Source organism: Etheostoma cragini, chromosome 2 (assembly GCF_013103735.1).
Source record: "Etheostoma cragini isolate CJK2018 chromosome 2, CSU_Ecrag_1.0, whole genome shotgun sequence".
NCBI lineage: Eukaryota > Metazoa > Chordata > Actinopteri > Perciformes > Percidae > Etheostoma > Etheostoma cragini.
In genome coordinates this window covers 11969936-11993940 of record NC_048408.1, presented here as the reverse complement: position 1 = coordinate 11993940, position 24005 = coordinate 11969936, and the positions used below count along the sequence as shown (strand labels likewise).

The window sequence follows — 24005 nt, the reverse complement described above, 5'->3', positions numbered from 1 at the left end:
AAACTGAAACAGAAACTGTTGAAGCAGCTAAAACTGAAATAAAGAAAACAATAAAGGTGTTTCCCTGTCCAGTCTTAACTGGCTCGGTGTCCAAAAGGTCGAAAGGAAATAGCAGTCTGGATATTGTGAGATTACTCTAAATGCGTTTCAATAGTTCCCAGCTTTCTCCTGCTTTTTTTTAAACTCCAGCCTTATACGGACATATAGATGCTTTCACTGTGTGTTTGTAAAAACATGACAATGTGAGGGAAAGTGTATGTGTGTGCGTGTGTGTCTGTGTGTCTTTGTGTGTGTGTCTGTGTGTGTGTGTGTGTGTATTGTAAGTTATTGTGAGATTTTTGATCTTTGATGCTTCAAAAATATGGTTTTGACCGTAATATAATGGTGAGGAATATTTTGAGCGATAATTGGTCATGGGTGTGCAGAAATGATGACAAACTCCGGCTGCCAGTGAGGCAGATGGCATCCTCACAAACAAACAAACCAACAGTCACACACACTTCAATTAAAAGAAGCAGCATGACGTGAGATCAAGTGACAAGGATACCACAAAGTAATCTTCTGCAGTGAGTTTGTGAGGATCAATTTTTTTTTTAAATTTTAGAAAAGGCTCTCTTTAAAAAAAGAGTAATGTTTGGTATATCATCGTATATTAATTAAATTACTTGTCATAACAATCTTTATCTGTAATTACAGTAATATTTTATCTCCCTAAATGTGCTCTGCCGTGAGGACCAGCACTTAAAATGACACATTTGTCTCATTGTACTTAAAAATTAACAACCAAGTCACAGCTTTGGAAGAATTCTCAATGACTTGGAAAAGTAGTCACACTCACCCATTCCTCCTCGTCATACTCTTTATGGTGTGGTATGGAGTCTTGGTGCTTCAGCGGCCCACCTTCGCCTCTAGTTGTAGTTTGGGACCCTTCCACATTATTACACACTGCAGTACTGTCAGTGACGGACGTGGCTGGACTGTGGCCTGGAAGTCCCTGGACTGGGCTCTGACTCTGGTCACTTCCCTGGTGGATGTGTCCTTGGTGTTGGCCTCCCTTCACCGGGGTTTGCTTCTGGTTCTTGGAAATGTATCCGGACTGCGCTGCATGCAGTGCCAGTAGTGCACTCTTGACCAATTCATCCTTAAGCGTGTGAACAAATTGTTCTGTCTGTGGCAAAGAGAGAGAAAGAGAGATGGAAAAAAAAGACAGATACTGAAAGTTATTGTGTGGGGGCACAACTAATTAATATGTAACTGCCGAAAGAGCAAAAGAGACATAGAGAGATTGTCACACGGGGTGGAAGATGGAAGTGAACTTGGAAGTGAAGAGAAACAAGGAAAATGAACACTCTACTCCAACATAAAGTAGCTGCTCTCCATTACTGCAGCACAGCCGGCAGGCAACAAAACAGCAACAAACAACAAACAATTCAATTACTCCTCCTCCAGCCTGCTTCTCCGAGGAGCACACCTCTTTTGATCTCAAATTCACCAGCAACTGTAAGTTGATGATGATCCTGGTACCAAGCAGCCACGCGCTTGCTGCCACCACAGCATAAAAAATGAAAAGGGCTCTCAAGAGTAATTGAGTTTGTACTGCAATAAGCATTGTTATTACCACAGCAAAATGCAGTCTAACAAAACATGAGCCAAGCCCTCCATGAAAAGAAACGTTCAAGGCCATTATATACGTATATTTGCAACACAAACACCCTTTTCCCGTGCCCCCCCTCCAATGTGGACTGAACAGTGAGCTTGGAGAGACTGCAAGAATTGGAGGAGACGGCTTAGTCAACAAAGAAGAAGAAAACCGTGGAAAAGAACCTCAGGCCGGGTCTGTCCCAGAGGCTTTGTGTGGATGTCATAAGGAAGTAATTCTGAGTATTTCTTTGGCGTTATCTACTTTAGGTAATACACTGACCATGGATAAGTATCTCATACCACTCCTATTCAAATTACTACAAACTATCCATTTAACCAATTAGTCATAAAAAAAAAACACAATTACTGATCCATCTGAGTCTAGTTTAACTGTTCTTCTTTTGATCTAAAAAATAAGACTGTAATCCAGATAGAATGGGCCCTTTGATGAATGTTTTACCAGAGAAAGAAAGTATGACTGCACTTCATAACCATTTTAATCTGCATGAATCTAAATAAGTTCCATTAATGTAAGTCAATGATGTGAGAGCTGAAATCTTGGATGGGACTGCGTGTGTAACTGTCTGAGAAGAAGCACTTCTGCTTGAGTACTATTCTGTGACGCACACAATCATACACAAAGAAGTAACATAATTTCAAAGAAGTAACACCATTTTAAAACTACATTTAAAAAAAAAGGAGCCATGCTTGATTTAGTAACCAAAACACTTCATTCAAAATGTAAATTCATATTCAAATTGAACTCTGCTTATCTGACCTCAATGTTAATTTGCAATTTATGAAAGCATGTATTATTCATTTTATTTCCTAGGATGAGTGAACAAAGATACACACTGTATTTAAAACAATCTGGATTCTATTTGCACTTCTTAATCACAAGTTCACAGAAGTAATGTATTTGACTACATCAGTGACCATGTAGTAACTTTTTATGATTATATTTATTTCATTATTAATGCAATCCATGCTCCTTTGTTGTGGATAAAAGGCAATAATTTACATTAAAACCAACCAATCATTTAGTCACATTCCTAAACATTCAGCCAGTACCTAGGCTTATATCCTCTAGGTCTAGATTAGGATCTACAGCAAAGTACAGAAAACATTCTAATGATACACAGGATCCATATAGATACTGCGTTCAAAGCAAAAAAATCAGAGGTATACTCCTTTGGGCAAAGGAGGAAAGCTTTGCAGCGTCATTCTCTTACCAAAGCTAAACCAAAGCAAATTTGCTTCTCCACGCGCAAAAGCTACTCCTAGTGTAGCTCTTCCACACCTACCTTTTTTAGAGATCTGAAGCGCTCAAAATCCCTTGGGAGAATTCTGTTGCTACTCTTTCTTCAATTTATCTGCTGATATGATTATGACTGAGCAGAAGTGCAAGTCAGAAAGTGCCTCTGTGGACTCCTACTGTGAAAACAGAAGTTGCATTTGATATAAAAAAGAAGAAAACTGTAGGAATCTATTCACCCCAAATGGTTTTACCCTGAAGGATGTTGAAGCAGTTTTTAGCTGAGTTAAAAATAGAGCTTTTTCACCAATGTAACTTCCCTTGAGAAGTGAAGGGAGGCTGAATTGATAGAGCTGGTCAGATTCCAACAGCACTTGGCTGTGAGGACACTTACTTAATATTGCGTATATGACCTCTATACGCCACGTAATCTAACATAATCATGCATAGACAATCAAACCGCAGCTCTTCCCAGGTAACTGATACAGCGGAGACATATAACTTGTCCTAGGACACAGCTGGAGGGAGGGGAGATGCGTTGCAATTGCCTTTTCACTGTGATTATCATCAGAGTGAAATTATTATTATCATCAACAGAATCACGGCCATATATAGAGAAGCAACGGCGCATCTGCCGTGTCCAACGTTAATCAGAATGTGCCCAGGAAAAGTATTCTGGAAATATTGCATTAGGCCTCGAGTCGGGGAAAAGTTAGATCAAGCAGGAACTTGATAAAGGTTCTTACATCACCTTAATTTTCTCTGGAGATGTTTTAAAACTTTTCAAAAGCTGGGACCAGAAAATATTTTGCATTTTTGTTCAAAGAATGACTATAACGTTAAACACATTTTGTTTGAGAGTGTCAAAGTCAATTTTGGCCTATGCATCAACCTGAATAGTCCTCCGATTGCAACTCTACCCGGAAAACTATTGCTTATTGACTTAGAAGCAGAACCCCTGAGCAAATGAGAAACATGTTTTTAGATGTTTTAGGGTTTAAATTCATTTGTCACCTCAGTCAGGGAAGGAAAAAGTCAGAGCCAGCAGGAACTTGATAAAAAAAAGGTTCTTAAATCGCCCTGATTTTCTCTGGAGACGTTTTAACACTTTTAAGAAGCTGGAACAAGGAAATATTTTGCATTTTTGTTCGAAGAATGACTAAATAATACATGTTCTAAACTGTTGCAGATGAATTTTCCACCGACCAACTAATCAATTATTTGACTAATCATTGCAGTGCTAGTGTGTTGTAGAGTTGTTGTATTGTTAAAAGGAATAGTTCAATGTTTTGGGAACTATTACGTTTTGATGTAAAGATTGACCAAGCTTCAGAGGTGTATTGGAGGTGGATTTTGTTACTTTTGTACAGAATAGCTGTTTCCCCCTGGTTCCAGTCTTTATGCTAAGCTACGCAAACTGACTGATAGCTTTAGACTTATATTTAGTGGAATTTATCTTCTCATTTAACTCTCAGCAAGAAATAAAAAAAAAAACATTTCTCAATTTATTATCTCAATTATCAAACTATTCTTTAAGTCTTTTAGGATATATGTGTGATTTTAGGTTATATGAAAAGAACTTTCGTACTTGTCCACAGGGGTAAACATACTTGAAAGAGTGAGCATGAGTCTGTGTGTATCAAACCCATACGTTACTTAAAAACAGACATGTAACACAGGTATTTGTGTATGTAAAAAGAAGCAGATTTTTGAGATAGATGACCAGATGTGGAAGAGGAAAAACTAAAAAAAAGAATTGGTGACGTTGATCATGGATGGAGTCTTTGGGGCTTAAAGAGAAGGATGTTACTTAAAAGTCAGCTTTTAAAACACACTCTTACACTCTCACCCCCCCTATACACACACACACACACACACACACACACACACACACACACACACACACACACACACACACACACACACACACACACACACACACACACACACACACACACACACACACACACACACACACACACACACACACACCCCTTGACATTTTAATCAGAGAGCAGCCCTGTTTGTGCTGACCAGGCCAGGGGTTTACTTGGCCAAAGTGTGTGTGTCTAATCAAGGATGAGAGGAAGTGGTGACAGAGCGAATGTACCAATTAAGCAGGCTGATTGGGCTCTATTCCTCTGTGGCAAAAACAATCTCTCCCACAACAGATTGCAATCTGACAGCACCAGATGTAATTCATTAATTACACTGATAAAAACGCCTCAACTCCATAAACCCCCATGCTGCTATTCACTTTTGTTAGTTTGGCGTTTTTATGATGAGTTATAGATTTTTCCTGAGGTTGTCTGTTTAGGGTGTGCCTGTGTGTGAATCAACTGTTCGATTTAAAGTTTTAAAATCCTTTTTTAGAAATTATCAATTTTGCATTTGTTTTGTTGCAATGGAACTGTGTGATAATACCAGGGCTGGTACTTGAAAGTCTCTCCTGTAGGATAACTCTCCTGAGAGGGTAAACATTTAGTTTGAGAGTGTCAAAGTCAATTTAGGCCTACGCAACGACCTGAATAGTCCTCCGATTGCAACTCTACCAGGAAAACTATTGCTTTTAGGCTTAGAAGCAGAACCTCTGAGCAAACAATGAACATGTTTTTGGATGGGTTTGGGTTTAAATTAATTTGTCACCTCAGCTGAAGATTAACATAAAATGCTTTTCAGGCTGAGGTGTTATCTGACAATGTTGTTGTGATATGTCCAAGAATAAAATAGTTGGTTGCAGCTGTTTCAGGCCAAGAGGAAAGGGACAGTTCCCTTTCAGATAGACCTCCTCTATCTGTAAAGTGTCTCGAGATACCTCTTGTTATGAATTGATACTATAAATAAAATGGAATTGAAAATTGAATTGAATTGAATAGTTCAGATGGAAATAAGGCTGGGTGGAGGGTTTGGTGGCTGACTCACCTTATCAGAAAGGTTCTTGAGTGCCTCTCTCAGTCCAGGGGAAGAGTGGTCCTGGGCAGCCTGGAGGAGCTGGTCCGCTAAGCTTGTGATGAGGGGCTGGAGGAGGCTCATGGTGCTGAGTACCTCCTGAGCTTTGGCTATGTGCTCTGGGGAGTAGTAGATACACTGGTAGGCAGTGCTGAAGCTGTGGTGGAGGAAGACAACACATGAATTCAGATGTGGCAGTCACACGTGGACTGTAGATAAGTTACATGCATTTGAAAGTGGCCCAAATCTGATTTAATTAGTACTGGGCCACACTTACTGGTGATGAGTTTGTCGACATACAATACTGGACATGGGTCATTCCATGCTGCTAGTTTTCCTAGAGTTTGCCAAAACTAGCAGAGTAGGAAGAGACAATATTTGATATCAACCAAGCTACAGTGCAGCATGTACTGGTTGGCCTGCTCCAAGATCAATGTTGACACAAAAACATTACACATACACAACAGATCAAGGACATGTTTAGTTATGGTTTTCCTGCAAGGTGTGAATTAAGTAAATGTTCATGCTTTTCTACAATTGTGCCAATATGTTTTGCGATTAGACAATTCATAGCTTCTCTAACAAGGACTGCTATTGTAAAATAACATTTTAAAATGATAGCAGTGCTGGTATCGAACAAATGAGATTTATTTTATTATTAGAAATTGATTTATCTTAATGCCTTTGGTTGTTGTGGAGAATGGAATGCACCACGTCTAGTTGCTTTGTGCACATAGCTGTAGCAGTTCTAAACTCCACCGGCATCCACCTACAGTAAGCCTGAGTGTCCTTCTGTAAATAACAAACGCAACCTTTCTTTACAGCAGTCAATTGCACCAAAAAAGAGTTGTTGGTCATTCATTTGCAATGTCCAATGTCTTTGTGTTGAGGTAAAGTAATAAAAACCAGACAAATAGTATGTTTTTATTGGCTATAAACATTGTGCTCTTGCGCACTAATTTGTTATTTTCGCTGCTGAAAAAATGTACAACAGCAACACTTTACAGGTACTTGGCCTGAATTGTCAAATTGGACCTGCAGTCCAACGTCAACCCATTTGCTTTATGAATAATGAATGCTTCCTTCATTTCCAGGGACCTATTTAATCTCATACAAAAACACCTTTTGTCAGTTCCTAGATTCAGGGCAAATCACTCCAATCAAACATTCTCCTCGGGTAAAGTTCCAGTGACTTTCAATGAGTTTCCGCTGACTTCCTGCCATCAGATATAGCGTGGAGCGAGGCAGTCATTTGCAACCCTCCCAGCTAGTTTAGAGTCAGCTCTGCAAGCCTCTATGTAGGCCAGACCCCAGAGCCAGATCCTAAGGCATAATTGACATAAGAGAGAGAGATGGTGAGAGAGGGGAAGAAAGGGGCACATACAAAGGACTGGCATAATACAGTATTCTCTGCAGTGCTCCTAATATTTTCAGCGAGGGAAAGAGTGCTTCTTTAGAAGTCGCCCGGTGGGGAACAGCACTACCGGATTTCAATAAGTGTGAAAATCTGAAACCTTAAGAAATTAGCAGTAGTAGGTCCTAGCTAGTAACTACCTCTTTGACTGGCTAACTTTAAAATCTTGGCCTTGTCATTATAACTAATGAGCTCCCTGGAGGACCACCACCCACAAGCTCAAGGCTAATAAAAAAAAATCACTAAGTGAGAGAAAGACACAGGGTGAACAGTGTGTCATACTTTACCACAGAACACTACCATGTCTACGTGCACATTTGTGTTATCCCCACTTCCAAAACCATGCCTTTAAATGCTACAATTTCAACCACAGAGAAGACCATAATTGAATAATCTACTGCAACAAAGTAAAGTCTGTAAATCCATTTCATCCCCTGCGAGCTTACATTCGTCTTATTGCATTATACAGAACTTAAGAGAAAATAAATCCAGAAGGACTGCAACAATACAGATACAACATAAAAGAGGCAAAGGACAAAGTTGTTGGAGGAAGACTATTGCTTCAGCAACTGAGATTCAATAACAGCCCTGTTGACTCATAAGTACAAATCCAATCCCATTAGGGAGCCTATGCAGGCAATAATGAATGTTGGGACCTGCCACCTGATGCTAGACGACAGAATTGATCCTCTCTAAGGCTGGCTAAGGCAAGAACTTTAATTGCCTTATCAGCATTGCTGTCAGTCCAAATGGGTCAACCAAGATGGCAAAATGGTGAACGCAAACTTGATGAAAGACCAACATGGATGATACACAAGGATTTGATTGTCATTTCAAGTCTTGGGTATGTTTTCTATCCCTGATGCAATTTGGGAGAACCGTGTGTCATGTTTTGAAAACATGGTGCCAATAAAACAGGGGGTGGACAAACAAATGTACAACCCAAAAAGACAGCCCCTGCAAAAAATACTACTTTTGTGGATTTTCTATTTATCTTTTGTTGAATATGTAGGAGATTCCTGGACCCTAGGTTAATGTCTGAGGCCAGGGGTTGTGGTGCCATTAGAGTGCATTATATACTTAAAAAATGAATAGAAGATGATCGATGAGAAGTAGCCTCAATCTGACTCATAGCATACCCGGACTCTTAAAAGGCCTCATTCTTTACAAATTGTTTACTTTAGTTTAAAGAGGCATCCAGAAGATCTTGTTATTTACAATTGTCTGATGGTAGCCTTATTTATAGGGGTGGTTCAGAATTTGGGACATAAGACCTTATTTCCAAGTTTGCTTGTGTGTTTTTTTTTTAATTAGTGGAGACAGTTTTCAACACTTTTCATCCAGTCCTTCCGGTTTCAGAGTTCGCTGGTGCTAGGCTAGCGCAAGTCAACAGTATCTACTAGCCTACCATTAAAAACAGTCTTACCCACTCCACAGTATACCAAAGGCATTTAAATTATAACTCCAGACTTTCAATGTAAATGTAAGGAATGTAAAGTATTCTGGCTCATATAGGTACATTTTGTTTCATAACACACTTCATCGTTTTCAAAGTCGGAAACTTATGGCATAGCTTTCAAATGTGGCCATATTACTATATCTTGTTGATTCCTTTGTGCAATGTATTCTGCTTCTGTATCAATGAGTGACAGTGGCAGGTAAATAAACTCGCGTGATTGTCATGTGAACCCACTTTTTTGGTTGCCTAGGTAATATCACTCCGCCAGGCTAGTAGATACTGTTGACTTGCGCTAGCTTAGCTCCAGCAAACTCTGCCACTTGAAGGACTGGATGAAAAGGGTTGAAAACTGTCTCCACTGATAAAAACACACTGGCTAACTTAAGGTCTTATGTCCAAAATTCTGAACCATCTCTTTATTGTTGACATGTGGATGCATTTCTTTTAAGTTACGTTTTAAGTTGGTTCTAATGCTGTTACCATTTGATCAGATCCTTCCAATATCAATAGTATTATTTGCCTTGTAGCACTATATTATCTGTAACTATCACAAAAAAAATGAAGTTCTTAGAAAATAAAATAAAAGGTTTGATAGCAGTTTGCAGAGTCCTCATAACAGCAATAGCAAGCAAATATGAATGCACATTGATATTCATATTCTGAGCCATTTGTCCTGCAACTATGTAAACTTTTAAGTCTTAATACAATTTATGAATATTTATGTGTATGTCTATGGACCCAGGAGACTCATTAATTTCCATACATGCAGTGTAAAGCATTTCAAGTGAACTGGTTTTGTTGTTTTTTTGTCCCTAAAGGGACCAACTAAAACCTAATACTTCAATCTAGAGGGTTGTCTTTTGCGTTTTTTAAACATAATGATGCACACGTTTCATTTTACTGTGCCACAATGTGAAAATGAAGATAAATGAAACTCAGATTTCTCATTTGTATGAATATCCCTACACAGATGTCAAATTGGAGTTGCACATATATGAAAGGCTTATTTGTGCACAAAATTACATAATACACACATTAGGACTCAGCTCATTATGCTAATAGTGACCAGCACACCTACATCGACCTACACCCACCTACCTGCTTGTAGTCAACAGTGCACTGTGCATTGGTGCACCTTTGTTTCGTGATATTTATTGTCCAACATAAACCCTTTTAGTCATGTTTTACTGGCGTGCAGACAGATCTTATTGCAAAAGTCTCCAATAGTCCAATTATGCCACTAATTCCAGGATTTAGAGTACATTTTAATATTATATTTAAAAAAAATGCCATCTAAAGGTGTCAGGTTTATTTTTCATCCTAATTTGTGTGACGCACTTTGTAGAACTTCAATATCTTGTGCCAGATCTAACACAGCTTCCCAGTTTATGCAGCACAGTGCACAGTGGAGACATGCATTAAAGGTTGACCTGTGGCTGGGATAAACAGCCTGATGACTAACTGTAGAGCATGGTACATGTAAGCAAACTGAATGCAACCATTTCCGATTTCCAAATTATGTTAATTAGCACAGAAAACATAGGAGGAGGATGCTGGAAACTGTAAGTTCAAACTAGAATTCAACTCATCTGGCCTGTCAAATTTGTGTTGGACTATAAAATCGACTCTCCACCTCTGGTAAGGGAATATTTGATTCCTCTTAAGCTCCTCAGGACTCTATTACATGACGTCCGTACATCATTTTGGGAGAGCAATGCTTTTAGAAAGAATTGCTGCCATACCCCTACACACTTACTTATAATGTATGATAATGGATTTTTCTTAATCCTACCTCATTCACATTGCACCCTGGGTTTGCCAAATGCCTCCAGTCAAGAAAATACCGAAGGTGGGCCACCACTCCCTCTGCACATTGCACCTGCACTTTGATTCATGAAATTATCGTCCTTGGTCTTCTTATAATTCAAGTTTTACAGAAAAAGGACCCATCCATGATTTCATACATTAATGGCGCAACAATTCATCAGGTAAACTTGACTGTGAGAGAAGACTCCAGTCAACTAACATTACTAAAACTAGCAGTGCGTCAAGGATGAACTTCCTCCTTGGTTTTCCTAAATGATCAATGGGAATTGGTTATAACAGTAATGAGAGGGAGAAAACCGCTGGGCCCAGCGGCCTAATTAGGACAGCATCTCCAGCGCATGGCTAATTAATAGTGGAGAGGAAATTAATGAAGAGCTTGTGGCCTGCTGCTGACAGCCAGCAGGAATAAAATGCAGCTACGTCAGCAGAGAGCCCTGCAGCACTCCAGGTGACTGCCAGAGCCTCTTTCGTTATTTAGACAGCACACTGTAATCATGGTTCATCCACCAGGACACTGCCACATAGCCACAGTAAAACATACTGTCTGCTATATATACATGCTGAAAGATCTGATCTCAAACCAGCTTAAACTGCCAAAGTCCATCTGTTGTTGAATCCTCCACTTGGCACTGATTTCCCACCATTTTTCAGTGCAACAGCCAAAGCTTTCCTCAGTTCAGGCACAAACCAGAAACCCTGATCTAGGACAACATACACCTCAAAACTACTGCCAGCACCATCACCCACAGAACCAAGAGCAGGCAAAGAACTAACAAGCTGCTATCCATCAGCATGAAGGCTCAGCCACTGTCAACACATTGTCTCTGAAACGTACACACACACACACACACACACACACACACACACACACACACACACACACACAGACACGCACGCACACACACACAGACACGCACACACACACACACAGACACGCACACACACACACACACACACCGTGGGAGGAAGTTATTTTGTTGGACAACATGCTGCTACTGACATTAAGTTTGAACATTGGCCCAGAGAGACTGTGTGATGTAGTTTCAACTACACTCTGTGTCCCAGAAATGTGTCATTCGGCAGTTCTGCTTGACCAGGAGGCCTGGCCAAATGACAGTGCGTCCTCTCTCTCTGTTACAGTGGACAGCATTCAAAGACACATGTAGAGAGAGGAGCTCTATTGCACAGCTTCTGCACCAACTAAGTACAGCTGACCTTACAAACGGCCTGTCTGACATTATACTGAAAAAAGCACAAAAGTCAAAAACAAACTACTGTATATCGCCAACATTACATCTGCAATAAAAACACAGACATCACTATAGGTTGGAATATATTTGGCAATGTAGAGGTTCCATAAAACATGTCTAAAAAAAGTGTGTTGCATCATTATGCAGATTATCTGAATAATTCAAAAGAAGCTGTTAATGAAAGATTAGACCACCTCAGCAAATCCCCAGCTATGTCTATAAGGTGCAATTAAAAACGGATAAAAATCCAGTGACTTTTAAAACAGCCATTTAAGTGGGACTGCATGCATTAATGAAAGACAAATGCTCTTGCCCTGTGTGTACATGTGCTAAGTTTCTGGAGGAATACTAAGTGTAGTTATTGATTAAACTCTTTCCTGGACCATCCTGAGAGACAAACTATATTAGATAGTCTGGCCATTGCCAAGTTTGGCCAATGCAGTTTTTTTTTAATGGATCAGGAAAGATCCCCGCTTCCTCTCTTCTAGTGTCCAGGGAACAAAGATGAATAGCTCTTTTATTGCCCTCCTGGTAACACCTCTGTGCTCAGGTTTTTCCTTTTTTCCCATCTTTTAATCCTTTTCCATCCCCTCTTTGATGAATGAATATCACATTGAATAGCCGAGTCTCACATCTTGCAGTGTCCCCCTTTTTAATCAAATGTGATTACAAAAGGCTGCTGCAGAAAGGCGAGGAGGCACACTGGGAGAAGTGAGAGTGTCTGCGTGTGCATGCACACATGTATCTATGCTCTGGTCAGATCGGCTGACCTTCTGTGCAATTAGGTTACTCTCAACTGGACTTGCACACAAGACTACAGTACTTCACAGTCGCACACAACAACAAAAAACCTGATCCCGTCCTAGGCTAAATATTTGGTCAGAGGTTTAGTGCATGCATAATACAAGCAAATGAAACCATGAAATAATTAATGTTCCTTATTTAAAGTAAACTTGCACCTTCATTACAATGGCCACTGCAAACACACTGTGCAATTACAGAAAAACTGAGTTTATTCCTATTTCTGACAACAATTGACAAATGACTGCATTCCAGGTCAAACATGGATAAGGCACAGAGCAGGCCGTAGTCAGTTAGCCAGGCGGAAAATTGGAAAATTTAAGCTACAGTGAGTCATTAGCTAAGTCAAATATGAAACAAAAAGCTCTGTCTCCCTGGAGAATTCTTTCTGAAGTCTAATCTCTCGTTCAAAGAAAATGATTTCACTTCAGTGGATTCTCGAAAATATGCTAACCTTATCATAGTTCATGCTAGCAGATAAAACTGACCATCTTCAGCAAATTCACTTGTGCACTTTAGCGTAAAAAGTCCTTTTTTATTTTTTATTATCAGCACAGGCCCCCAACTATGTTTCCCACCGACTTCTCCATTTCATACCCACACCTCAGCCCTCTCCATCTTGCCTCTCTTCCCGTCTTTCTTGAGCTGCAAACTCTGTAACTAATTGGATCTGGCATGGTCTGTAATGACTTTGTGCTCTATGGGGAGCTTTGGGGAAAAAAAAAACGCCCTTCATTTCTTCTGGCATCACTCAAGTAACCACATACTGAACTCCAGTGACATATCCCTTGGTCCTGCATCTAAAGGGCAAAGACAGCAACATTTACAGGATACTGCTGATCTCAGTATCTCAAGTCCTATGGATATGTTCCCCCAGAGTGCACTTTCAGTCAGTATATGTGCATATACATTTATCTTTGTAGCTGTGTGTGTATAACACAATTTTAATAGCGAGGTCTAATTTGTGGAGCGAGTGGGTTCGGTCAGTAAAATAAACACACAAGACATATTTTGTTCATCAAGCAATCAAGCAGAGAGCTGGTACACAGCCACAGATTGAACACAATCTAACATAAAACTCAATCTAAGAGGCTCCTTATGAGTCCGTGAGACCAACTCACAAAATATCTCTGAGCATATCCAGTACATCACTCAGACTTTAACATATTTACTCCATGTGAAAATAAGTACCAGTAATAATGATTGATTATTGCTATGTCTATTAAAGAATCATCTGGTAGTCAATTGTTATGGATTGCTGTAGATTGCACTCTACACATATACCTTTTGTAATTTTTGTAATTACCTCAGATGAGAAATGTCCTTATTCGTTGCATGAAAACTCGGTGTAGCCATTTGTTTTTTTAATTCAAGTTCTTTTTAAGAGAGAGCTCCAGCTGGGAGCTGGAAAGTTGTATTACAAATGTGTGGCTCTTCAGTGACAAGTATATATACAACTTTTAAAATTGAGAAAAATCATGCTGCAAGGAAAACCGGACCAGTACAGAGGAACTTGTGACTCAACAAACCCTTTGCATCATGTCTGTTTCCTCCAGTCAAATTGAGCATGGATTGGCTGGAAGTAACTGTTTGGGCCTGGAAATTCAAGTTTCAAATCTTTCTGCCACAATTCACTATGCCAAAGTCATATTCTTTTGTCAAAAAAAAACGTTTCCTGTGTCCTATATTTAATCATGCTTGTTCCCTTTAAACAAGATGTTGTACAGGTTGGCAAGGTGTTTTTTTCCCTACCTTTTTTTCTCTGCTTCATATCTGCTGAGGAGACGCTGCAGACCACCACACTTGAAGCCTTGGAAATGGGCAGCAGGTGCACCGACAGTGACGACGTCATAGAATGCATCTGTGAAGAGAAAAAAGTGAGTTGAGGGAATTTAAAACAGTGAAATATATAATACAGCACCTTGGAAATTGGACCTAAAGGACTTTGAGGTGAGAAAAAAAACAAAACATAATCATCCCCATCAAAGTGAGTTTTTCATGGATTTTTGCAAAGATATCCTCAACAGTAATTCCTCTAATAGTCAGTTGTGAATATGCCATGCAGCGGTTTCAGGGCTTCAGTTCACATTAATTGTTATATGGTGGGTTTACTTTTGTAACCTGCACACAGTATTTTTAAGCTCACAGATACATCATATTTATGGACAAATAAGAGGCATGACATTATTCTGCACTCTGCCAGTATAGTTTCTTTTAGGCGCACATATTTTAGGTCATTTGTATGTGTGTATTTATATTGTGTCTATATGGCTATAATACTAGTCATTTCTCTCCAGCCATATTTTGGTCTTAATGTAGTGTTGGTCCCACGTTGAACCAGAAGGACGACCAATGTCACAGTGCTTTATTCCAATTTGTACACCATCGTCACATGTAAATAAACACTTCACAGACAGCCAGGCAAGCACAGAGGTGCTTACAACAGGCCTAGTTTTGAATGAGTAATGGATGAGGCTAAAAATTAAATTAGTACAAAAAAAGGGAGAAGGATGAGGGGGTGAATGAAGGTTTAACGGGGTAAATAGTGAATATTTTGGTGTGGTTTAGTGCCAGGTCAGTTAATGAACACCTCCAGGAAGGAAACACTGCAAAGCTCCAACCATAGGAAAACGCTGCTTGAAAAGTTGTTGAAAATAGAAATTAATGACATGACACAGCTCCCAGTGTTGTCACAGAGATGTGAACAACAGTGTGGCCAACAGCATCAGTCCCCCAACACCAGCACAATAGACCAATAGTGGTTTGATACGAGGGCTTTGCTACTACCCACTGCTTCTTCCATTAATTACCCCTGTGTCTGGCCATGGGGCTCTCTGTCCGCCACATGTTTGGCCCCAAGAGCGTTCCGATGTTCCCTTAATTGGATCTCCCACAGCAGAAGTACACTGAAATACAATGGTGGTTTTCAGAATATCGCAGTGACCAATTTGTGCCTGATTTGCCTGGTCTTCATCTCACAGCATTCTTTTCTCAATTTATCAACAATAGAACAAGCTGTTTAAGTACTGAGAGGACAGTTGCTTCTAGAAAGAGGAAATTGAATTGGGCAGTCAGGTTGAGTGATTATAATTTGTACTTAACCCATTCCACAATCTTGTTTAACAAAGAAAAAATTTCAAAAGACTTTTTTTTACACAAATGAATTCTGAACAATACTTTTAGTTCAGCTTTGACTTTTCTAGGCTGGAATTATTTTACATTTGTCATTTAGGAGACGGACTTAGTTGTTCTCAGCAAAACAAATGAATCCTGTTTTGAGCTTGAACAGTTTTTTTCCCCCCAATTTCCTTTTCATGCTGGATGATCAATTGCCAAAATGAAAATGAATGGTTCAGAGTCATTGAGTGGATTGCATAGCCAAACTCAAGGAAATGCATCACTTCAGAAAATCAAATGGAACAATAGAGCAATTGACTACAGTTGGAAACTGAGAAACAGCTCCATTACGAAGCCAGTTCCATTATTTCCTGGGCCTGACTGATTGCAATCATTTTCTTTTTTTCTTTTTAAAAAGAACAAAATGTGCAATTTAATAGCAATTCCCTACCAAACAAGTATATGCCATTAAATGAAAACTAGAAGGTAGCCTGATTTGCTTGTTTTTTAAGCAGTTTTCTGTGTTGTGTGGCCTTCATTTCTGCCTAACTATTCACGTAAGGCGGCCACTTACGTCAAGTTTGGTTGATTCTAAAGCTGCATGCACGTTGTGTGGTGTTTTTAAAGATAAGGTTTTTGCTTTTTTGCCTTTACTGTTGAAATTACATTTAAGAATACATGCGCAGGAAATCTAAAATCTGAAAAATTAAGTATCAAAATGAAGTTTATTATCCAAAGACAAGTTTCTCATTGCCTTATCTATACAATTCCACATTTTTTCTGCAGACAGTTGTGTTATTACAATATTTACATTACATAAAATACTTGTGCATGTTGATATACAAACCAATACTCTGAGGTACATGACATGAATATGAAGTCATCATTCAAGAGAAAACTCTTCCCATATGAGGGACGATATAAGCACAGGGTGTTAACTCACATTTGAAGGATTTTCTGCACACATGTCGAGTGAGGTCTCTTTTCATAGATAGACCTGTACTATAACTGACTTGTATGTAAGATGATGCACACTATGTTTAAGGTGAGTTTAAGAGGATAGGAGACAGCTTATGCATAAAAGCGAATTCAATAAAACATTTAGTAGACTGATTTTAAAAGATGGACTTAATTGTGTGACACGTTCCTTCTTTTTTTAATCAAAGTTTTGCGACTCAGTATATTTACATATTGTGTACCCAGATTTCTTAATTAGCATCATAAAAAAAAAGTGATCTGTGCATATCCTGCAGGTACACCAGGTCCTACTGTAGTATACATAGTTGAGTTCTCTCTCTCTCTCTCACACACACACACGCACACACACACACAGACTAAAGCATCACTGCCTGGAATCAAGTAAAGGTGTGAATTGGCTCCACAGAGGGTAGTTATCAGTGTCAATCAATAGACAAACTCCTCTAAGGTATGTTTTTTACTTGATTCTCCTTTTTTCTGCCTTGACAGTGTAAGACAGTTTCAGGGCAAAAAGATGATGTGATTTTACTTATTTTATCTGTCATAGCTGATGCTTTCACTAAAAGAAGCACCATTTACTTCAAGGATTGTCTGTCTTTAACTTCCCATCAATCATCGAGTGTATAGTTAAAATGGAGCCCACTCACAGGTAGTGAGGCAGCAGTTAGTCACTTTAATACACTGGACAGTTCACTGGCAATGTTTGGGGGTGGTAGTAGCTCATAGGGAGTTGGGTTGGGAACCGGAGGGTCACTGGTTCAAATCCCCGTATGGACCCAAAAAGTTGGGAGCGTGGATTGGTGGCTGGAGAGATGCCAGTTCACCTCCTGGGCACTGCCAGGTGCTCTTGAGCAAGGCACCGTACCCCCCCGACCGCTCAGGGCGCTGGTTCAGCTGGCAGCCCACTCACTCTGACATCTCTCCATGTAAAGTGCATGTATAGGTCCTGAGCATGTGTGTGTATTTCAGGCCTGTGTGTGAGTACTAACAAAAAGTGTGTACACAGAGTGTAGTGCAGTAATTTCCCCATTGGGGACTAATAAACAAATTATTAATTATTATTATTATTAATAACAGGCTCTGCTTTCTGGAGAGCAGTGGTAGAGGAGATGGACCAGTCTTTCTCTCAGGAAAAACGCAAAGGGCTTAATTAGTGTTTTGTCTATCTTTCTCAGGCCAAGTTAATTCTCACCTTTCAACCTGAGCGATGACCTAAAACCACCCTGCCTGAACCCTCGGAGTATCTCTGACAGATGGAGAAGTCAGGCATAGCAATACGACAGTAGGTAACACCCACAGCAGCCTATAGAAATGTTAGAATATAAACCAACTTTGCATAATACCTGTTTTTTCTGTTTGAAAGTTTAATGTTTAACAGCTGTTCAGCCAATTTGCTTTCGAGCAGGATGGTCAAATGTTTTTAAGTGGCTTTAATTTGTTGTTGTTTTTTTTATAACAAAAATGTATGAGATGACAATGAAACATAATGTGACAACATGAAAGTGCTCGCAGTGATAATCCTATAGAGAATATCACCTGAATCTGCTGCTCCCCCTCAGTTTTATAGTTAGTTTCAGCTCACTGTTTAGCTGTTCGGCCCACAATTTTACTGTTTTGGATCACTGTTACTGCTCTCATAGCACTATTTGAGTAAGCAGCTGTTTATGTGTATACTACTTGCTCTGCTTCAAACAGCAAAGGGCCAGATATTTCAGAAGCCAGGTGTAAGTATTATGTATAATAATAGGTCTGACAAAAGTCTAAAGCAGTAGCGTAATACCTGTTTTTCTGGGGCACGTCACCCTCATCCGCTGTGTGTGCAAGTTTATTGGAATGAACTCCAGAGATTTCTGGGCTTTGCAGCAGCTTGGCTTGAATGAATGACCTACAAGAAAACAGAGACACAAGTATATGTTACATTGTCAAGTAGAACTGAATGATATCTGATGACTATTTTTAATCCGGCTCCAGTAAGTTTTCACTTACTTACTAAGTATGCTTTCAGAATACCCAAAAAACAAAGAACCACATAAACAATGTTTTAAATTAGTAAAGCCCAATTTACCCAGCTATTTCCCAAAGAAAGCATGGTTTTTAAGGCCAAGGACCCCTTAACAGAAAGAAAGACCGACCAGGGCCCCACACTACATACAGTATGTTATTAAAATTGAGTTGTATATTAAACTGGGCCTAAAATAATGGGGTGGCCTAAAGTCTTTACACAAATCCTTTTGTGGTACATGCAATATATTAAAATTATTATTGACATTCATATCTTTATTCATGTTTTAATGTTAAACATAAATGTAGCACAGTAAATCCTTTAGCTTAACTGTATCTGTGGACGGCTACCTTGTCCCCCTTGCAAACTTCGAAGACCGCCTAAGGGTCCTGGGCTCCCTGTTGAAGATCTCTGCTACATTCCACTTTTAATTGTCCATAAAAGATGATAGAACACACATCTATGTATATCAGATAAAGAATATCAATTAGAGATCAACAAGCGTCTCAAAATCTGCTAACTTTCAAACAACTGCTTATAATCTTCTCCGATGCTGTGTTATCACTTTAAGCACAGGACTGTATGCCCCTTGTAGCCACTACGTTCAAAATGTCCAATCAAATTTTTCTAAAAAATGAAACACTTTGTTTCTAGCTTTTATTAAAAAATAAAAAAATCCAATATGACACATCATGTTGTGAGCTCAAATCTTGAACACGTAAATAGTGTTGATGAGATTCATTTTTTAGATGAGGCAAAGCTTTCAAGAACAATCAAAAAATAATGTAGGAGGCAATTTAGAAGTGTTGTGATGTTTTCCAGCAGAGGTAAATCCTTCAAAATGAAGGGGTTGGAAAAAGACACAAAAGACCAAAAATCGGAACAAAAAACCTCATGTCACAAAGCTTCATTATCTAGTTTGGCATTGGGATTTTTAATTAAATCCCCTTTTAGGTGTGCATGTTGATGTGATTTTTTAATCCAAATTGTAATGTAAAAATACTGTAGATTAAAGTCACAGAAGTAAGTAAATATGCAAATACATGCATGAGAATTTTCATTATAAGTAAACTTCTTTAGGACTTTCAGACACATTTGTCTAGTTAGTATAACACTGCATAGACCTTTGCATTCTGCGGTGCCAAATCAATGTTGTATTTCAATCTTTTTATAACATCACAGTGGTAGTTTTCTTTTCTTTTGACATGATCCTTTATCATATGTAGTTGGCTCTGCTGCGATCACTTACTAGATCATGTATGTCAGACCACTGGCAACACTGGTGCAGGTTTCCAGAACAAGCTGCAGGGCAAAATCAAATTGCCAGCGGAGTAAGCGGAGTTTACCCAGTCTACATTACCATGCTAACATTGGCTAATTACCACTAAACACAAAGTACAGCTGAGACTGAGGGGAATATCACAAGTTTTGCAGACATTGACCCTTAACCACAGTACTGGGCAAATTAAAATTTTGACCAGATGATGGCGTGAAATAAAACATCTAGAGGATCACCGAAGTTATTAGAATTTATCCTCTAGGGACCTTCATTATCTGCAGCAAATTTCACAGCTATCAAATCTAAAAACTCGAAGTCTGGGGATCACCAAAGTCAGAAGGCTTCATCTTCTGTGGAACTTGATGGTTTTTGCGACTGCATTTGGGGACACATTCAAAGTTTCGCAATTTTCCTGACTGACTGACCTTCACTTCTTAAAGTAATGATGGCCACTTGTTTCTCTTTACTTAGCTGATTGGTTCTTTCCATAATATGAATTCCAACAGTTGTCCAATAGGGCTGTTGGCTGTGTATCAACCTGACTTCTGCACAACACAACTGACGGTCCCAACTCCATTAAAAGGCAAGAAATTCCATTAATTAACCCTGACAAGGCACACCTGTGAAGTGAAAACCATTTCAGGTGACTACCTCGTGAAGCTCTTTGAGAGAACACCAAGGGTTTGCAGCCCTATCAGAAAAGCAAAGGGTGGCTACTTTGAAGAAACTAGAATATAAGACATGTTTTCAGTTATTTCACATTTTGTTGTTAAGTACATAATTCCATATGGGTTCATTCATAGTTCTTTTATTTGATGCCTTTATTGATAATCTACATGGTAAATAGTCATGAAAATAAAGAAAAAGCATTGAATGAGAAGGTGGTTCCTAACTTTTGGCCTGTACTGTATGTACTGTTATTACCCAGATCGTATCCAACTGGTCTGCACATCAACACATTCTGGTCTAGGAGGAGCTGTTTCCAAAAGCTAACATTCCAGTCGATTGCTAAGCTGTCATCCCTGTTCAGCGGGCTCTCACTGTAGAGCTCTAGGGACCAGGCTAATCGAGCTAGTGACCGTTGTGGGTTAGATGAATTAGCCATATCAGACCCCCATCTGTTTGTCCAGGTGGACTGGCTGTGTGACAGAAGGGCTGGATGCCAGCAATACTGACCAACATCTGGTCATTATGTCTTCTTTTAATCTTTTCATGTAATTTCCTTTGGTCTTTGCACTTTTCTGTTCAACTGGATCCTTTAGAAGATGAGCAACCTTTTTTACTATGCTATAAATGTCTGCCCGAGGACAAGCTGACAAGATCACAAACCACAGTAAGGTCTGTCAGATCAATGTAGGTCTGTAGCATGTTAAGGGTTTTATCTTAACGCTCCTGTGGTGGTGAGAGCACAGGAGGACTTTTTTTTAATCAATCAACAGTTAGATATGTTGTAGACAGAGTGGAGAATTGGACACATGCTGTGTGAGCAGTGGAATCAGCCTGAGAGAAGTCTGAATTGGAATAGAGGGTCATTTATAAATAAAAGATCCAATTTAAGTCTTTTAACATTTTGGTCATTATTTTTAAGGGCTTTCTTTTTTTTTTTTTAATCATTTTCATGTTGTCTGTAGTAACCTGGAAAGCAGAAAATGTAAGCTCTCCACAGCTGAACAGCTTTACCTGGAGGCCACAGACTGCAAAGATTGATGTTCTTATACAGATATTAAAGAGAAAGAGTAAGTTATGCAACTCAATCTGCAATTTGTTGCTCTGGGCCTTAAACTGAAGTCATCCCAGGGTTGAGTTTAAGATCGACTGACAGTTTTGTAAGATTGCTTCTGCGCCTTTCAATTGCAGCATGGTAAACAATGAGAGTAGGGATGATTAAAGTATGAATGGAATACAGTTATTAGAGTATCTGAGTATCTGTTTGCTGAGGTCAGCTCATCATTAAAAATGAATGGAAATGGAATCTAAACATGTGGACTCTAACTACACCTTCCTGCGCACTGTTTTTCCAACTTGATTTAAATTTTTGTTCTTACAAAAAACATAACATAAGAAAAACCTACATCTGACCCATGAAATAGACCAGTGATTCTTCTCCTATGCCTGAAAATCCTTCTGACTTGATTGACCTTGAATCATATGCGCATTTGAGTCAGTCTCTAATGAAAATAACTGCACAAAAATTGTATTTAGGGACAGCGGCACTAACTTGCAAAATGCATAACCTATTTTTAAAACATAAAATGTGGAGAGTACAAACTCTTTGTATTGCTTTATATATAGACTAACACATTGCCATAAAATGATAGAAATTTTTGTGCATAAGCCTGAAAGATGTCCTAATTACATTAAATTATTAAATGATGAACATTGTAAAAGTAACATATTAGTATCATATTGACACATCCCCTAAACGTATTGATTTGTATGTACATACAAGGTAAGAGAACAACAATGCTTGTTGATTGTTTGCATTACATTTATCTTATTTTTAACTTTTTTGAGTAACAATCTCGTCATTCCTTCTCTCCCGTTTTTGCTCATCCACTAGTCTTCACACGCAAACCACACTGTCTCTTTGTGTCTCTACTATCTGCTTTTTTGATGAAATTACTTATCAATAATTAATCTGCAAAAGCTGACCCTCCCAATTTGTCTGTCAATGCAGGGCTGGACTACGGTCATGAGTTGGGCAGTGGTTCCTTTGTGCATTGCAGTGTCTGCATCAAACAAGGGATTTGTCAAGAACCATAATGACCAATGGCACATTATCCATTCCCCTCGCCCTTTACTCCCGCCCTCAGAGCTCAGAAAGCCAGTACAGAAGCTTAGCCAACATCATCTCTTATCAGCTAGGCAAAGAAAAAAGCAGCAGAGACAAATATCTCATTAAGGGGATGAGGGAAAAAGACATTCAGAGCTAACCTAGTCAGTAGCGATGATGTTCATATGCCCATAGGAAGCAAAAATATGCATAGGAAGAAATTATGGGGCTCAGTCTATGATCTTTTTATTGTCTGGTTCCTGTAATTATTTTTATTTACAATTTTTTTTTAAAGTTAAGTAGAGGACAGAGACTAATAATGTACGCACTGCACTGTTGTATTGTACAATAAGGTTTTTCACTTGTGCATGTATAACAACCATACTATATAAAGTATATTATATCACAAATGTTCATCTGTAGTATGAGTTTTCATCCTGCTTTTGAGTAATAAAACGCAACAAAACATTACCTACATTTTTCACCACACTGGCATTTTGTGACATAATCACATGTCCAATTTTTCTTTGTTTAGTGGCATAGGACAATTAGAAACAGCTCTAATGTACGGTACAGAAAGTAATTAGGCTAACTGATTGGATTCATTTTATTATGTAAAACATTTGCAAAAAGTGTTTTTAGTATTTGTATACCAAGAAGAACATATAATATTTGTAAAAGAGATGAAGAGTCATGTTTTTATTTGCAGAAAATGGCAGAAAATTGCAGTAGTTTTTATGTGCACTGCAAACCTTTATTTCGACCAAACACTTTAGAGAACATGGGCGCATACACCACAACTGCCCCCGATGAAACCTGTGTTGTTATTAAAACTCTCTGACATCAAGCAGATAAATGAAACAACCTCTCACTAAGCTTTCAATTCCATTGACACAAAACACCCAGGATCCATCTTTTAACTAAGTCAATTTGTCCTCTCTTTTTGGACTTAACCTAAAACAATTAGGGGCCACTACAGTGTTTTGAACTATGACCGGGTTATAACAGAGTTAACACTGGGACAGCTTGGGCCAGATTACATCATACACCTCACTCCTTTAATTGCTTGCATAATGTCTGTATTTAGGGACCACACATTACACTAAAAGACTACTATCACCACAACATCAGTGACTCTGTAGACTGATAGTGTGCAGTGAAATCTGCTAACTTTGGCCAGGTTTCTATTTTGTCCCCATACAACAGTATGCATGAGGTTTCATTCCAAACCTTTGGAGAGTTTTTATAATAATAATAATT

At 38.9% G+C, this 24005-nt stretch overlaps 1 protein-coding gene across 7 annotated transcripts in view; it reads right to left on the bottom strand.

Moving 5' to 3' along the window:
* Positions 1-24005, bottom strand: part of inpp4b (inositol polyphosphate-4-phosphatase type II B) — a 224257-nt gene that overhangs the window by 23119 nt on the left and 177133 nt on the right. For all 7 annotated transcript variants that reach the window (XM_034891446.1, XM_034891449.1, XM_034891445.1 and 4 more), the window contains 4 exons: positions 18472-18576; positions 14349-14457; positions 5819-6002; positions 839-1168 (listed from right to left, as the gene is read on the bottom strand). In XM_034891446.1, coding sequence (XP_034747337.1) covers positions 839-1168; positions 5819-6002; positions 14349-14457; positions 18472-18576 — 728 coding nt within the window. The remainder of the gene's footprint in view (positions 1-838; positions 1169-5818; positions 6003-14348; positions 14458-18471; positions 18577-24005) is intronic.